At 42.6% G+C, this 18046-nt stretch overlaps 1 protein-coding gene across 3 annotated transcripts in view; it reads right to left on the bottom strand.

Moving 5' to 3' along the window:
* Positions 1–3715: 3715 nt before the first annotated feature.
* LOC137375351 (mucin-2-like) overlaps positions 3716–18046 on the bottom strand; it is a 59244-nt gene continuing 44913 nt past the window's right edge. For 2 of the 3 annotated variants that reach the window (XM_068042390.1, XM_068042392.1), the window contains 4 exons: positions 17481–17687; positions 17019–17210; positions 4681–4801; positions 3716–4011 (listed from right to left, as the gene is read on the bottom strand). In XM_068042390.1, the coding sequence (XP_067898491.1) occupies positions 3981–4011; positions 4681–4801; positions 17019–17210; positions 17481–17687 (551 nt within the window). In that variant the 3' untranslated portion in view covers positions 3716–3980. Of the gene's footprint in view, positions 4012–4680; positions 4804–17018; positions 17211–17480; positions 17688–18046 lie in introns of all 3 variants that reach the window. The other variant, XM_068042391.1, reaches the window with a different exon arrangement.

Raw genomic sequence — 18046 nt, 5'->3', positions numbered from 1 at the left:
AACTTGCAAACTCCACACAGGCAGTACCCAGAATCGAACCCGGGTCCCTGGAGCTGTGAGGCTGCCGTGCTAACCACTGCGCCACTGTGCCGCCCATTTCCAGCATTTCCAGCATTTCTTGTTTTTAATGCTAAGAACTCACTGGGACCACTGACACTTAACCTTTACTTACACATTTACAGCTTATCTTGGCTACATTGACCTTTGTAGTTCTTTTTTCCATTTTGACTTAGTTAGGTTTAGAAAAGTTTCCCTCAGTGCAACTGTTTGCTGCTTTAGTAGTAATTCACCAAAAGCAGCTGTTTAAATAGTAGCAGTTAAAACCACAAAATTAAAATGGCTGAATTGAGCGGAAGAAAAAAAGTAGAAAGCATTTTGCAACATTGTAAATTCACACATAACATTTATAAACATGCTAAAGCCATGTGAATTTCTGAGCAGGACTCTGACATTGACACTGACGATATTTTCAATTTTTTGCCCTGTCTAGCAGCTATGTCCTTGAGGACTCGGCCAGTTCCGTCAGTAGTGGTGCTACTGAGCCACTGTTGGTGATGGACATTGAAGTCCCCCACCCAGAGTACATTCTGTGCCCTTGCTACCCTCAGTGATTCCTCCAAGTTGTGTTCACCATGGAGGAGTCCTGATTCATCAGCTGAGGAGGGCAGTAGGAAGTTTCCTTGCTTGTGTTTGACCTGATGCCATGAGATTTCATGGGGTCCCGAGTCAAAGTTGAGGACACCCAGGGCTAATTCCTCCTGGCTGTATACCACCTCCGGTGGGTCTGTCCTGCTGATGGGACAGGACATACCCAGGGATGATGCTGCAGTTGTCTGGGACATCAGCTATATGGTATGATTCGGTGAGCCTGACTATGTCAGGCTGTTGTTTTAATGACAATCCGAAAGTTTCATGGTCACCGTTACTGAGACTAGATTTTTAATTCCATATTTTATTTAATAATTGAATGTAAATTCCACCAGTAGTGGGATTTGAACTTGTTTCTCCAGAGCATTAGTCCGGACCTCTAAATTATTAGTCCAGTGATATTACCACTACGCCATCATTCCCAGGGAAGTGTTGTGGAAACTCTACAAACAGGGTTTCCGCAATACTTCTGGTGAAACATTAGCAGCAGATTGAAGGTAGCTCTGAGGAAATTCATGACTATAGTTGTCCAATGATGCCACCCTATTGCATTACTGTAAGGATGATTGATTTTTTTTTCGATGATATCCATATGATATACTATAGTCCATCTTGTGAGCCAGTGAGTAGTCATACATTATCCAGGTAGGTTGTGTTACAGTGATGTTTTGAAGCTCTTAAAATATGAGTGTCTCAACAGCATCACCTGGAAGTTACTGCTTCAATTTACATTGTGCTGGAGTATACCATACCATGTGTTATGATCCTGTAGTTTTTTTTTTCAGGAAGAATGCGGTGTGCCTCTAAAGCTGGAAAGGGAGCAGTACTGCTTTAAGGCAGCGAGCTCTAAAAACTGAGTCAAAGAATGCATTCTCGTTGCACCGGGATACAGCCATTCGGAGACTGTGAGTCAAAGTATGCATTCTCGTTGCCCGGGATACAGCCATTCAAGACCAGAGATCGAGTGATATATTGTTACAATTTAATTTTGAACTGGCTTATAGTGGAAACAGACTGTTCTAACTCAGAGAAACTGACAGACAGCTATGTGTTACCACCTGAAAGGAGTGCTCTCAGACCATTTAAACTGAAGGAAGAGAATTTAGTCTGTCTATTTATTATTCTCTCTCAAAATTCTAAAAAGTGAAGCCAAAACAGAGATTTCTGATAATTGAAACTGAAGGAAGGAAAGTTAGACTGTGACAATCTTTTATCCCTCAAAAATTCTAAAGCCAAATTGATTCATTAAAAAGTGTTTGTAAGTTGTTAATTGTTGAAATTCATCGCTGGAGAAGGAGAGCATCAATTTCAACCTCTGAATTAGACTATGGACTGTTCTACTGTTGAAGAGCCTTTTTTTTCCCCATCAGATGGTTGTGAGAACTTCAAACAACCTTGGACTGTTCCACATCCGGCAGGAGCGTAATTCTGCAAGGACTCTAATTTTTTCTAATTTAATTGTTGTTTATTTCTTAGTAGTGTATAAGAATGCAGTTGTTTTAATTAAACAGTTAATTTGTTGATTTAAAGACACCTAGTTTGGTTAGCCTCATTCAGGGGTTAATAGATGGTACAATTTGGCTGGGTCTGTCTTTAATTTGGAAAGTTTAAAATTATATGCTAGGCGATCTGTGGAGGGAGGGGATTGAATTAACGGTGCGTTTCTCCCAACACAATCAGAATTGTATATTTTGATTGGGGGCTTTGACTGGAGTACATGTTGTAATACGTGCTAAGCAAAGAACTGGGTGGGCAGACTGGTAGATTTTATGGACTGACGGATTGACTGACAGATGGAATGACTGATGGATTGATTGACTGATTGATTGATTGACTGATGGACTGATTGATGGATTTGCATCCAACAGTGCAGCACTTCCTCAGTACAGCACTGATTAAGCAACATTGATTAAGTGCTCGAGTTTCAAATGTGACAGGATGCTTCTCGGGGGTTAAGAAATGTCCTCAGTTTGCGCTGGTGCCTGGGTGGGATGAAGTGCATGATGATGTATCCTCACGAATATTGTCTTCCTCTGAGATGTCTTCTTGTACAGGAGCCTGCTGAAAAGGAATTAGAGGAAAGATACAAGAGTTGGGCTGGCACATAGAAGCTGGACATTTGCAGGTTAGAGATGTAGAGTATTACTTATCCTTGCTGTTCTTGTGTGTTTATTGAACCTTTTTCTGCACTGTATCCAGATCCTGGGGGTGCTGTTGGTGGTCCTTACCATTTCAGAAATCCCTGTCCAGACCTACTTCATGATGGTCTTAGGTATGCCCTTGCTCCCTTCTTGTCCTTGCTTCCTCCATGAGAACCTGCCATCTAAATTGTGTTCCACAGTTGTGCAATAAACAATCCAAGTAGGGGAGCAACCTCACTTACAGACTTACATCCCTGATTTGAGTAGGCATCGGGAGTCGTGCTGTACATTGAGTGCATGATGTGGGAGTGCAGCCAGCCTGTCAATCTTACTAAAATAAGTCACAGGAGTTAAAACGGCCTAGACATCATGGCCAAAAATGTCATTGGAGCTTGACATCCACCCTGCCACCTGCAAGCATGATTCTCACCCCATGTTAAAATCGGGGTTTATGTGTTAATATTAACTCATTGCTTTCAAAGCATGAGTGAATGGGGGAGGGGATGAGAAGGAAGTTGCTGGGAGTGCAATTTTCCATCCAACACCTTCCTGAATGCAGCGTGAAGCTATCACTGGCTCTTTTCCCTGTCACATCACCAAATGCCACCCACCATCTCCCACTCAAAAAGGAAGAAAAAGGAAGCAAACAACTGGCACTGATGGATAAGAGGAGTGAGAGAGAAGCAGATAGCAGAGTTAGGGAGACAGAAGCAGGACAAAAAGATAAAAGAGCAACAGAAGCTGAAGAGGAGAGATAGACAAACAGAAATACAAAGGCAGCACAAGCAGGTAAGAGAAGAAATTGGATTTTACAACTTATTAAGACCAACTAGTTGTGTTGTGGAAAAAAATTCTGCAAACTGATATACATTGTTTTAGATACACAGACTCTTCAAAATTCTTTAAATTAAAATTTTAATTGGCTTTGTTAATTTAACAATATTCCAGTTTTAAGCTGTTTCATGCACCTAACTAGTGAAAATGTCAGTCTATCTGGTATCATGAAATTTCCATTCATATTGATCAAGCAGCAATTATATAATTGGAGTATAGATAGTAGAGTTCTAGGAAAGGAGTCCGATATAAAATTCATATTGAATTAAACTGTACAACAATAAGGCTTTCTTGTTCCACTTTAAGAATAATGAAGATCCACAATGTTATTCAGGTTGTTCTCAAAGTGCATTTTTCTCAGCTGACAATCTCTCCATGTCCAGGGTTTCTGCTCGGAGGAAATTTAACAGCACAGCATTTGTAAAATATAGATTGGATTTAGTTTACAGATAGTGGTGTTTATACTCAAGAACTGATCACATTACTAGTGAGATTACTTGAAATATGCTTTTATTGTAGTAATTATTGTCTAGTGGGCCTGCTTCTATAGTTTATATAAAATATACAGTAAACAATATTATTTACATAATCTTTTCCAGAGAGGCAGGATCTGGTAAATGAAAAAAAAAATGATTTAAACAAATTATGTCCCATGAGGTAGCAACTCAAGTGTCACTGCATTTGGGAGGCACAAAGTTTCTAGTACAGTATTGGGATAATAATCAGCAGCTTAGGCACAAAAAAGATTTATTGCTTTATCTATGTTTTGATGATAATTGCTGTCAATTTATGTGTAAAGTGTAAAAGGCATTTTCTACATCTTCATAATTGTCCTTTACTGATTCAAAATGGTGCCTTTATGATGAAAATATTTTGCTTGAAGATTGCGGTTAATCTTCGTTACTCCCAGAAATTCGCCTCGAGTTTAGGCAGAAAGTCATTAATGAAATAACGTGAAATAAAATATCTTTTCACAAACCACTCAGTCGTTCAGTTGTAGGAGGGTCAGTTAATAACACAGAATGTACACATTTTATGGTTATTTTTCACAACATACCTCATAACTTGTTGATGAATGAAATCTTGAAGACTTTGAAGAACTTCCCTTCTTATTTGTTGATCAGCCAAATTCAGATCCTCACTTGTGACAGTAAACTTCAGGATAACTTGGCGTTGTGCTGCACATAATGTGAAGAAGTGATTAATGATTGAAGCAAGCTATAGCCAGGATGTTCCTTCAATATTTCAGTTCTCTGACTGTGGATAATTGTACAGATTATAGTCTAGATAACCAAATGCTTTATGAAACATGATGGTAATCTAGTTCCTTGAATGGAGGTCATGCAAACAAAAGTCAGTTAAAAGAAAAAGGAAAACTGCGCACACTGGAATCCTCGATTAAAAAGAGTTAATGTTAGAAATATACAAGAGCATCTGTAAAGAGAAACGATAGGCTTTTCACACTTGAGTTGCATAATTGATCAAAAAATCATAGGACTGAAATTTATGGTCCCACCGCCGTAATTAGTGGCGGGTGAAAACAATTGGCATGTTGCAGAGCCACTGTGATATTAAGCGCGGTGGCTCATTTAAATAGCCGGGGAAGGCAGCCCACCCTAATGATGTGGAGGGGGTGGGCTGTCCATCCCTGGCAATGGCATCAGCTGCCTTTGCGTAGACACTGATGCCATTTTGAAAGAGCTTCGAGCCCTACATTTCAATTGTAATATTTAAAGATAGATTGATTTGAAAAAATTAAATAAATTGATCTTGAACCTCTCCTACTCCCCTTTAATAACCATAGAATTAATTGCTTCCCTCTCCCCCCAAAACACTTACCTTGTGCATTTGTCATTCCCCCCAACAAAGTGCATAAACTTTACACTATACCTCTCCCACCATCCCCTACACCAATGAGATGACTGTGACCCCGTTCCCCCCCCTCCCGCACTAAGAAACTTACCTGCTCCCCTCTTCCCACCAGTGCCATCAAGCGGCACTTGCTTAGCAATAAGTGACACTGAGTTTGGTTTACGCCAGGGCCACTCAGCTCCTGACCTCATTACAGCCTTGGTTCAAACATGGACAAAAGAGCTGAACTCCAGAGGTGAGGTGAGAGTGACTGCACTTGATATCAAGGCAGCATTTGACCAAATATGGCATTAAGGAGTCCTAGCAAAACTGGAGCCTATGGGAATCAGGGGGAAAACCCTCTGCTGGTTGGAGTCATACCTAGTGCAAAGGAAGATAGTTGTCGTTGTTGGAGGTCAATCATCTGAGCTCCAGGACATCACTGCAGGAGTTCCTCAGGGTAGTGTCCTAGGCCCAACCATCTTCAGCTGCTTCATCAATGACCTTCCTTCAATCATAAAGTCAGAAGTGGGAATATTCGCTGATGATTGCACAATGTTCAGCACCATTCGCAACTCCTCAGATGCTGAAGCAGTCCGTGTAAAAATGCAGCAAAACTTGGACAATATCCAGGTTTGGGTGGAGAAGTGGCAAATAATATTTGTGCCACACAAGTGCCAGGTAATGACCATCTCTAACAAGAGAGAATCTAAACATCTCCCCTTGATATTCACTGAATCACCCACTATCAAATTCCTTGGGGGTTGCCAAGACCAGAAACTGAACTGGAGTAGCCTTCTAAGTACCATGGCTACCAAGAGCAGGTCAGAGGCTAGGAATCCTGTGGCGAGTAACTCACCTCCTGACTCCCCAAAGCCTGACCACCATCTACAAGGCACAAGTCAGGAGTGTGATGGAATACTTTCCACTTGCCTGGATGGGTGCAGCTCCAACAACACTCAAGAAGCTCAACACCATCCAGGACAGAGTAGCCCATTTCATTGGCACCCCATCCACAAACATTCATTCCCTTCACTACCGATACACAGTGACAGCAGTGTGTACCATCTACAAGATGCACTGCAGCAACGCACCAAGGCTCCTTCGACAGCACCTTCCAAATCTGTGACCTCTACCAACTAGTAGGACAATGGCAGCAAATGCATGGGAACATCACCACCTACAAGTCCCCCTCCAAACCACACACCATCCTGACTTAGAACTATATTGCTGTTCATTCACTGTTGCTGGGTCAAAATCCTGGAACTTCATTCCGAACAGCACTGTGGGTGTACCTACCCCACATGGACTGCAGTGGTTCAAAAAAACAGCTCACCACCACCTTCTCAAGGGCAATTAGGGATGGGCAATAAATGCTGGCCTAGCCAGCGACGCCCACATCCCAGGAACGAATTTTAAAATATCATGAGAACATGTTGCATTAAAAATTTCTCCATCCCATCTTTGATTCTTTTCCAATTTTGCTAAATCCTTGGGTAATTGCCTCTTCTGTCACTGGAAACAGTTTTTTTGTTTTAGTTTTATTGTTTTAGAGATACAGCACTGAAACAGGCCCTTCGGCCCACTGAGTCTGTGCCGACCATCAACCACCCATCTATACTAATCCAACACTAATTCCATATTCCTACCACATCCCCACCTGTCCCTATATTTCCCGCCCACCTACCTATACGAGGGGCAATTTATAATGGCCAATTTACCTAATAACCTGCAAGTCTTTGGCATGTGGGAGGAAACCGGAGCACCCGGAGGAAACCCACACAGACACAGGGAGAACTTGCAAACTCCACACAGGCAGTACCCAGAATTGAACCCAGGTCGCTGGAGCTGTGAGGCTGCGATGCTAAACACTGCGCCACTGTGCCACCCTATCTCTCCTTATTTATTCTATCAAATCCCTTCATGATTTTAAATGCCTTCATTAAGTATCATTGCTTCAAAGACATGTTTTTGCTCATTTACTGTTTTTCTTACCAATCTTTGTTTCCAGTCCACTTGAGCTTTCTCTTCAATGGTTAAATATTCTTAGCTTCTTTAGACTTGGACCTCAGTTAACTGTATAAAAATATTCTACTCTATATTTTGACTTGTTATCCTTCTGTGTTCTAATGAAAACCACCCCAGATTCTCTAGTCTGGCTACACAACTGAAGTCCCATATCCCTGATACCTCTAGTAAATATCCTCTGCACCCTCGCTAAGGCCTTGACATCCTTCCAAAAGTGTGGTACCAAGAATTGGATGCAATGCTCCAGTTGCGGACAAAACTGTTTTGTAAACTTTAGGAAGGATATCAAGGCATTCAAGGCATTCGAGAGGGTGCAGAGATTTACCAGGCCAAGTTAGCATACCTCTTTGCTTTTGTACTCTATTTTATAAATCCATTAATCTCACATGCTTTTTTAAAGGGCTTCTCACTTTCTCAAGAACAGAAATTGCCCTGGTGTCCTGTTCAATATTTAACCCTCAACCAAAACCACTAAAAGCAGATCAGCTGGTCATTAACGCATTCCTGTTTGGGAAGCCATGGTGTGTACCAACTGGTCAACGCATTTCCTACAGTGCAACTGTGACTACACTTCAAAAGTAAAAAGTTGATCTTACATGAATAGAAGCCTATCATATTACCAGGCAAGCTCCTTGACATTTATGAGACATATTTGAAAGATAGAGTAGAATTTTGAAAAAGCTACCTGAGGTACAAGTCTAGGGAAACTAGGAATATTTAACCATATCATGAAAAGCTCAAGTGGACTGGAAACAAAGATTGGCCAGAAAAATAGTAAATGAACAATGGCAGGCCTTCACAGCAACGATACTTTGGGTACAAACTAAGCATAAAAGGAGGAAAGATGGGGGCGGCACAGTGCTCCTGATGCTTCTGAGTGCTTCTGATATGACCTCCTTTTTCCTCAACCGAGGATTTCCCCCCACTGTGGTTGACAGGGCCCTCAACCGTGTCCGACCCATTCCCCGCACCTCTACCCTCACCCCTTCCCCTCCCTCCCAGAACCGTGACAGGGTTCCCCTTGTCCTCACTTTTCATCCCACCAGCCTCCATATCCAAAGGATCATCCTCCGCCATTTTCGCCACCTCCAGCGTGATGCCACTACCAGTCGCATCTTCCCCTCCCTTCCCCTGTCAGCATTCCGAAGGGATCGTTCCCTCCGCGACACCCTGGTCCACTCCTCCATTACCCCCACCACCTCGTCCCCGTCCCAGGGCACCTTCCCTTGCAATCGCAGGAGGTGTAATACCTGCCCATTTACCTCCTCTCTTCTCACTATCCCAGGCCCCAAACACTCCTTTCAGGTGAAGCAGCGATTTACTTGTACTTCTTTCAATGTAGTATACTGTATTCGCTGCTCACAGTGTGGTCTCCTCTACATTGGGGAGACCAAGCGCAGACTGGGTGACCGCTTTGCGGAACATCTCCGCTCAGTCCGCAAGCAGGACCCTGAGCTTCCGGTTGCTTGCCATTTCAACACTCCCCCCTGCTCTCATGCTCACATCTCTGTCCTGGGATTGCTGCAGTGTTCCAGTGAACATCAACGCAAGCTCGAGGAACAGCATCTCATCTACCAATTAGGCACACTACAGCCTGCCGGACTGAACATTGAGTTCAATAATTTCAGAGCATGACAGCCCCCCACTTTACTTTCATTTTTAGTCATTTTTAGTTATTTTTTCTTCCTTTTTTTTGCATTCCTTTTTACATTTTTTACAATCTTTTTTTGCATTTATTTCATTTCATCTTAGTTTGCTTACCCACTGTTTTTTTCAGGTTGTTTTTCTTCAGGTTTGCACTTGCTGCTGTTCAATATTCAGTATATTCACACCTAATCTGTACTCATGCTTTGTCTTTCAACACACCATTAACATATTGTTTGCCTTTGCTCTGTGACCTTTTGGTCAGCTATGTGGCCTGGTCCAATCTGCACCTTCTCCTTTGTTATCTCTTGCCCAACCCCCACCTCACTTGTTTATAATCTGTGACTTTTCTAATATTTGTCAGTTCCGAAGAAGGGTCACTAACCCGAAACGTTAACTCTGCTTCTCTTTCCACAGATGCTGCCAGACCTGCTGAGTGAATCCAGCATTTCTTGTTTTTGTTTCAGATTTCCAGCATCCGCAGTATTTTGCTTTTATTTTGGAGGAAACAACATGGTGGGGACAACATGGAAGGACAACACAGAGTGGGGGGGGGGGGGGGTATCACAGAGAGGGGGTACACAGAGAGGGATGGGGAGTGAGAAAGACATAGAGGCAGAGAGAGAGAGAGACAGACAGACACAGAAAGAGCGATGAGAGAGTGAAAGCAATCAAGATCACTCCTTACAGACTGACATCTATCCAAAATGCTCCACATAGCTACACAAGTGTGCGGACAGACTTTGACTACTTGTGCAAGCAAATAAATGTCAGGTATCTCACTAAATCAGTGTCCAACATAGTGACAGGAAAGTAAGTTACTAAATTCTCATTTAAAGCTTCTTCAAAAAAATGCACATTTGTTGTTTTTATTAATAGTAAGATACATTTTTAATGCCTTTATCTTTCTGAAATTGTCTCATAGCCTCCTATGTAAGACAAAAACTGTAATATGGCCCCCCCACACAAAAAGTTTGAACAGCCCTGCTCCAAGCCTTTAACCTTGTGCTTTAAAATAAGTTAGCAGCTAGGTTATTTTAAAACACAAGTTTAAAGGCTTGTGTTATGTAAACTCATTTTAAAATGGTAAAAGTCACTTAGGGAATGACTCGATTTCTATGCTCTCGCATGCATTACTTTCATTTGGGACACAAGCACAGTGACATGTTGAAAGTTACTGGCCTTTTATTTCTCTATAAAAGTCACAATTCCGTCGCTATCCATTTGGAATCACATTGTTCCAGAACTTGTACTAAGGGGAAAACAGGCAAGAAAATCCGAGGAATCTCCAGAGGTCACCACTGTATGTTCCTCATGAATACAAGAGTATGGTGCATTGGGGCTGTCTGATATTGTACCGCAGCATTCTGCTGTCTCTCTCCATGTAAATAATATTGTGCTTTTCTATTCTTTCTGCCAAAGTGGACAACCTCGCATCTTCCTACATTATATTCCTTCTGCCAAATTTTTGCCACTCACTTAACCTATCTATATTTTTTGTGTCCACCTCACAACTTGCTTTCCTACCTATCTTTGCAAATTTGGCTACAAAATTGGTCACTTCATTCAAGTCATCAATACAAATCATAAATAGTTGAGGGCCAGCACTAATTCCTGTGGTACTCCAATAGTTACAGTTTGCCAACCTGAAAATGCTCCATTTTATTTTGAGATACAGCACTGAAACAGGCCCTTCAGCCCACTGAGTCTGTGCCAACCAACAACCACCCATTTATACTAACCCAGCAGTAATCCCATATTCCCTACCACCTACCTACACTCGGGGCAATTTACAATGGCCAATTTACCTATCAACCTACAAGTTTTTGGCTGTGGGAGGAAACCGGAGCACCCGGCAAAAACCCATGCGGTCACAGGGAGAACTTGCAAACTCCGCACAGGCTGTACCCAGAATCAAACCCGGGTCCCTAGAGCTGCGAGGCTGCGGTGCTAACCACTGCACCACTGTGCCGCCTGACTCTCTGTTTTCTGTTAGTTAGTCAGTCCTCTATTCATGGTAATATATTACCCCCAACACCGTGAACTTATATGTGGCACCCTATTGAATGCTTTTGGAAATCCAAATGCCCTACATCTACTGGTTCACCTTTATCCACCCTGCTTGTTACATCTCCAAAGAACTGTAATAAATTTGTCAAACGTGATTTCCCATTCATAAAATAATGTTGACTCTGCCTGATTGCATTATTTTCCTGATTTTCTAAATGTTCTGCTACTATTTCCTTAATAATGGATTCCAGCATTTTCCCAATGACAGGTGTTAGGCTAACTGACCTATAGTTTCCTGCTTTCTGTCTCCCTCTTTTCTTAAATAGAGGTGTTACATTGCGATTTTCCAATCCACTGGAACCTTTCCAGAATCTAGGGAATTTTGGGAGATTACAACCAATGCATCCATTATCGCTGCAGCCACTTCTTTTCAGACCCTTGGCTGCAGGCCATCAGGTCCAGCGGACTTGTTAGCCTTCAGTCCCATTAGTTCTTCTAGTACTTTTTCTCTAGTGATCGTGATTGTTTGAAGTTCTTCCCTCCTTTTTGTCTCTTGATGTTCTGCTATTCTTGGGATGCTTTTTCTGTCTTCTACTGTGAAGACGAATACAAAATACTTGTTCAAAGTCTCTGCTACTTCCTTGTTTCCCATTATTAATCCTCTAGTCTCATCCTCTAAAGGACCAACACTTATTTTAGCTACCCTCTTCCTGTTTATACATTTGTAGAAGCTTTTACTGTTTTTATATTTCTTTCTAGTTTACACACATAATCTAATTTCTCCCTCTTTATTAATTTTTCAGTCATCCTCTGCTGATTTCTAACATTTTCCCAATCTTCCAGCCCACCACTAATCTTTGCAGCACTGTACTCCTTTTCTTTCAATTTGATACCATCCTTAACTTCCTTAGTTAGTCACAGATGGTGCATCCTTCTCATAGCGTCTTACCTTCTCAATGGAATATATCTTTGTTGAGAGTTCTGAAATATCTCCTTAAATGTCTGCCATTGCTTCTCTACTGTCTGACCTTTTCCCAGTCCACTTTAGCCAACTGTGTATTCATACCCATGCAGTTACCTTTATTTAAGTTTAAGACAAAAGTTTCAGATCCAAACTTCTCATCCTAAAACCTAATGTGAAATTCTATCAGGTTATGATCACTCTTGCCATTACTATGAGGTAATTTTTGTATTATTATTCATTCATGGGATGTGGGTGTTGCTGGCTAGGGAAGCATTTATTGCCCATCCATTGGGGGTGGCACTGTGGCGCAGTGGTTAGCACTGCAGCCTCACAGCTCCAGCGACCTGGGTTCGGTTCTGGGTACTGCCTGTATGGAGTTTGCAAGTTCTCCCTGTGACTGCATGGGTTTCTGCTGGGTGCTCCAGTTTCCTCCCACAGCCAAAAACTTGCAGGTTGATAGACAGATCGGCCATTATAAATTGCCCCTAGTGTAGGTAGATGGTAGGAGAATGGTGGGGATGTGGTAGGGAATATGGGATTAATGTAGGATTAGTATAAATGGGTGATTGTTGGTCGGCACAGACTTGGTGGGCCCGAAGGGCCTGTTTCAATGCTGTATCTCTCTATGACTCTATCCCTAACTGCTCTTGAGAAGGAGGTGGCGAGCTGCCTTCTTGAACCGCTGTAGTCCTTGGGTGTAGATACACCCACAGTGCTGTTCGGAAGGGAGTTCCAGGAATTTGACCCTGCAGCAGTAAAGGGACGGTGATATAATTCCAAGTCAGGATAGTGTGTGACTTAGAGGGAAACTTGCAGGTGGTGGTGTTCCCATGCATCTGCTGCCCTTGTCCTTCTAGGTGGTAGAGGTCATGGGTTTAGAAGAGGAGCTGTTAAGGGAGCCTTGGTGCATTTCTGTCTCATTACACATTACCAGGTCTAAAATAGCCTGCTCCTGGGTTGGTTCCAGAATGTATTGTTCTAAGAAACTGCCCCTATTGCACTCTATGAACTCATCCTCCAGGCTACTGTTGCCAATTTGGTTAATACAATCAAGATGAAGCTTAAAATCACCCACAATTATTGCAGTACCTTTCCTATAAACCCCTATTATTTCTTGATTTATATTCTGTCCTATAGTGTAGATACTGTTAGGGAGCCTCTTGACTAATCCCACCAGTGAATTCTTTCCTTTAGTATTTCTTATCTCCACTCAAACTGATTCTATGACTTGATCTTCCGAGCCAAGATCATTTCTCGCTATTGTACTGATCACATCCATTATTAACAGAACTACCATGCCTTTTCCTTTCTTTCTATCCTTCATAAATGTCCAATACCCTTGAATATTTAGTTTCCAGCCTTGGTCACCTTAAAAATACACCTGTGTAATGCTTATCATATCATACCCATTTATTTCTATTTGTGCCATCAATTCATCCATCATGTTATGAAGATTTGTGCATTCATATAAAGAGCCTTTTCCCAACTCTGACCTTATTTGCTGGTACACCTTTATGTTTGCTATGTCCCTTTCTGTCACACTCTGGTTATCACTACCCTTATTGCTACCCTACACTATTGCCTTGTCTTTCTCACTAACTTTCTAAATTTTCCCTCACCTGAACCCTCCCCCCTCAACTATTTAGCTTAAAGCCCTCTTTTCAGACCTAGTGTTACGATTTGTCAGTACACTAGACCCAGCATGGTTCAGGTGCAGGCCGTCCCAACGGTACAGCTCCCTCTTTCCCCAGTGCCCCACAAATTGAAACCCATTCCCTGATCCTATTTACACAAGAAATAGGAGCAGGAGTAGACCATATGGCCCATTGAGCCTGCTCTGCCATTCAGTCTGATCATGGCTGATCTTAGGATTCTGCTCCACTTTCCCGCCCACTCGCCATATCCCTTGATTCCCTGTGAGACCAAAAATCTGCCTATCCCAGCCTTAAATGTATTCAACGGTGGAGCATCCACAACCTTCTGGGGTAGAGAATTCCAAAGATTCACAACCCTTTGAGTGAAGTAATTTCTCCTCATCTCAGTCCTAAATGATTATCCTTATCCTGAGACTGTGCCCCCACTGTTTTAGATTCCCCAAGCAGTGGAAACAATCTCTCAGCATCTGCCCTATCCAGTCCCTTTAGAACCTTGTTTGTTTCAATGAGGTCACCTTTCATTCTTCTAAACTCCAGAAAATGTAGTCCCAATTAATTCAGCCTCTCATCATAGGACAAACCCCTCATCCCAGGGCCCAATTTAATGAATCTTCACTGTACTGCCTCTGATGCAAGTATATGCTTTCAAAAATGTGAAGACCAAAACTGCACACAGTACCCCCGGGCCGGAATTTTTCCCTCAGCGGACGGGAGCCGTCCACCGACTGAAAAGTCAGTGGCGAACCCGCCTCCCCTAGGCCTGGGGGTCCCGACTGCATTTTGCGGTCCAGAGGCCTTTAATTGGTCTGAGGTAGGACTTCCACCTCATTGTGGCAGGAAGTCCCGCCTAATGGAGCTGCTGGCCAATCAGTGGGCCGGCAGCTCTTAGTCCCAGCAGCACCACCGGGAATGGTGGCCACTGCTGGGACTGCAACCCAGCCATTGGAAAGAAGATGTTGAGGAGCCCTGGAATGAAGGTAGGTTTTTGGTGCCTCACCGGGAGTGATCAGTCGGGCCCCAGGGAGGCAAGGGTGGTCGACTGGGCGGACGGGGGTTAGTTGGGTGTTGGGGGTGGTTGGGGCAGTGGGAGCAGCCCTCCGTCGGACACAGGGTGCCTGATCATGAGGGCACCCACCCCCACCCCCCGGCTGTCAGAAAGCTGCCTGCTTATGTCAGGTGGCTTCTCTCGGACCTGGGCCGCCCGACTAGCCCTGGGTAAAATCCCTGTGGTGGCAGGCGGAGGCCCTTAAGTGGCCATTAAGTGGCCTGGGACGGGCGGGCCGTTTTCCACCGCTGCCGCCTTGTGTAAAGTGGCAGTGGAAGCGGGAGCGGGTCGAGAAAGGCCCCCCCAAGTCTCCCGCTCCATTTTACGACCCCCCACCCGCCAACTTCCCGCTCTTTGGGGGGCTTAACATTCCGGCTCAGATGTGATCTCACCAAAACCTGTACAATTGTAGCAAGACTTCCTTATTCCTGTACTCCAGTCCCCTTGCGATAAAGGCCAACATGTCATTTGCCTTCCTAATTGCTTGTTGTACCTGCATGCTAACTTTTTGTGTTCCTTGTATAAGCACACCCAAGTCTCTTTGAGCATCAACACTTACAAGTTTCACACCTTTTAAAAAATGTACTGCTTTTCTATTCTTACGACCAAAGTGAATAACTTCACACTTCCTTGCATTGTTTTCCATCTGCCATCTTGTTGCCCACTCACTTAACCTGTCTATATCTCCTTGCAGCCTCTCTGTGTCTTTCCCATAGCTTACCTTTCCACTTAGCTTTGTATCATCAGCAAACTTAGACACATTACTCTCCATCTAAGTCATTAATATAGGTTAGTAGCTGAGGCCCCAGCACTGATCCTTGCGGAACTCCACTATTCACTGCCAGCCAACTTGAAAATGCCCCGATTATGCCCACTCTTTGCTTCCTGTCCATTAACCAATCCTCTAACCATTCTAAAGTATTATCCCCCAACTCAATGAGCCCTTATCTTGCCTGTTGTGGTACCTTATCGAATGCCTTTTGGAAATCCAGGTATACTGCATTTACTCCTTCCCCTCTATCTACCCCACAAGTTACATCCTCAAAAAACTCTAATAAATTTGTCAAACAGGATTTCCCTTTGGTAAAAACATGTTGGCTTGTTCCAATCATACTGTGCTTTTCTAAGTGTATTGTTAAGACTTCCATAATAATATATTCCAGCATTTTCCCAATGACTGATGTTAGGCTAACTGGCCTGTAGTTCATTGTTAACTCTCTCCCTCCTTTCTTGAAAAGTGGTGTAACTCTTCCCAAATCTAAAGAATTTTGGAGAATCATAGCTAGCGCATCCATTATCTCTGCAGCTATCTCTTTGAGAAGCCTAGGGTATAAGTCATCAGGTCCCAGGGATTTGTCAGATTTTTGTCCCTTAAGTTTGTCCAATATTTTTTCTCTGCTGGTATTAATTTCCTCACTTTTTTTAGCCCCCAGGTTACTGTCTATTTCTGGTATGAAATGTATATCTTCTACTGTGAAGACAGGCACAAAATATTTGTTCAATACATCTGTCATTTCCTCAAACCCCATGATAATGTCTCCTGTCTCAGCTTCTAAGGAACCAACTTTTACTTCAGCTACTTTTTAAAAAAATTCTTTCATGGGATGTGGGCGTTGCAGGCCAGGCCAGCATTTATTGCCCATCCCTAATTGCCCTTGAACTAAGTAGCTTGCTAGGCCATTTTGAGGGCATGTAGGAGTCAACCACATTGCTGTGGATCTGGAGCCACATGTAGGCCAGACCAGGTATGGACAGCAGATTTCCTTCCCTAAAGGGCATTAGTGAACCAGATGGGTTTTTACAACAATCGACGATGGTTTCATTAGACTAGCTTTAAATTCCAGATTTTTTATTAATTGAATTCAAATTCCACCTCCTGCTGTGGTGGGATTCGAACCCATGTCCCCAGTGTAATACCTGGGGTTCTGGGTTGCTAGTCCAGTGGCAATACCAGTACGCCACCACCTCCCCCTTCTTCCTGTTTATACACTTATACAAGCTCTTACAATCTGTTTTTATATTTCTGGCGAGTCCTCACAAACTAATGTTGTCAATTCATGCTCACAAAAGATGTGCATAAGTACAAACTAAAAATAAACAAATTAAAAAAAGTTATTGTTATAAGGCATCCTGCTATTCCTGTCTTTCCAGTATTTGCAGCGTAAAAGTACCATTCAAACACAATTTATCTTGCTTACTAATTCCTGTTGATGTTGAACTGATTCCTATTAGTGAGGCTGTTGTTGTGGATTTACTTATTGATAGCTGAGTGGAGCTCTTTGCAGTTGTTGCTCCTGACGTGGATGGAAAGATTGGTGTTGTGGTTGTTAATTGTACAGGTGTAGAAGATGTTCCAGTAGGAGTAGTTGTAGTAGGAGCAGTTGATGTACCTGTGTAAGCAAAATCAAAACTTAGGCTTAACACCAATCATACTTGTTGTACTTCAATGACAGGTTCTTGAATCTGGGAAATATAATATAACAATTTCTAATCAAGGCGTCTTTCTATACTTCAGTTGTTACACAGTAGCACTCCATCTGTGATTGTAATGCAACAAAATAGAACCAGTTTTTAATTCTGTCAGAAACATTGGGGTGAGTTGCATTATTTGCAGCACCATCAGTATGAAATAGCTGTTAAAGATAAGGTCTACTCCTTACTATTTCCTGGTGCTGAGGGACTGACAGTAGTAGTTGAGAATGTTGTTGTGGATTCAGTTATTAATGGCAGAGTGGAGATCTCTCCAGTTGTTGGTTCTGTTGTGCTTGTTGCTGCTGAAGTGTTTGTGATGATTGGTGTTGTAGTTGTTGATTGTATGGATATGAATGTCCCAGAAGAAGTGGTTGTAGTCGGAACCGTTGATGTGGCTGTGTAAACAAAATTAAAATTAAGTTGTAGAATGTAAGATAAGACTCAATTTTACTTGTTGTATTTAAATTACACAATGCAACATTTGAGTAATATAACATTGCAATGTCCAACCATGATCTCCTGCCATATTTATATTGTTAAATGTTGTCACTCCCGTTGTGATTATAAAGCAACAAAATAGAACCGATTTTTAATTCTGTCATAATCTCCATGAGAAGGATACACCATCCGTGGCTAACTAAGGAAGTTAAGGTTAAGGATGGCAGGGGGATGGGAACCTTTGCCAGGAGTCAGAGGCGGGGGGATCAAAGACAAGAACAAAAGACAATAAGGGCAATAAGAAAAGTGATAGGCA

The sequence above is a fragment of the Heterodontus francisci genome, chromosome 11 (assembly GCF_036365525.1).
Source record: "Heterodontus francisci isolate sHetFra1 chromosome 11, sHetFra1.hap1, whole genome shotgun sequence".
NCBI lineage: Eukaryota > Metazoa > Chordata > Chondrichthyes > Heterodontiformes > Heterodontidae > Heterodontus > Heterodontus francisci.
The sequence above is the reverse complement of the archived record's forward strand: the minus strand, read 5'-3'. Positions and strand labels throughout refer to the sequence as shown.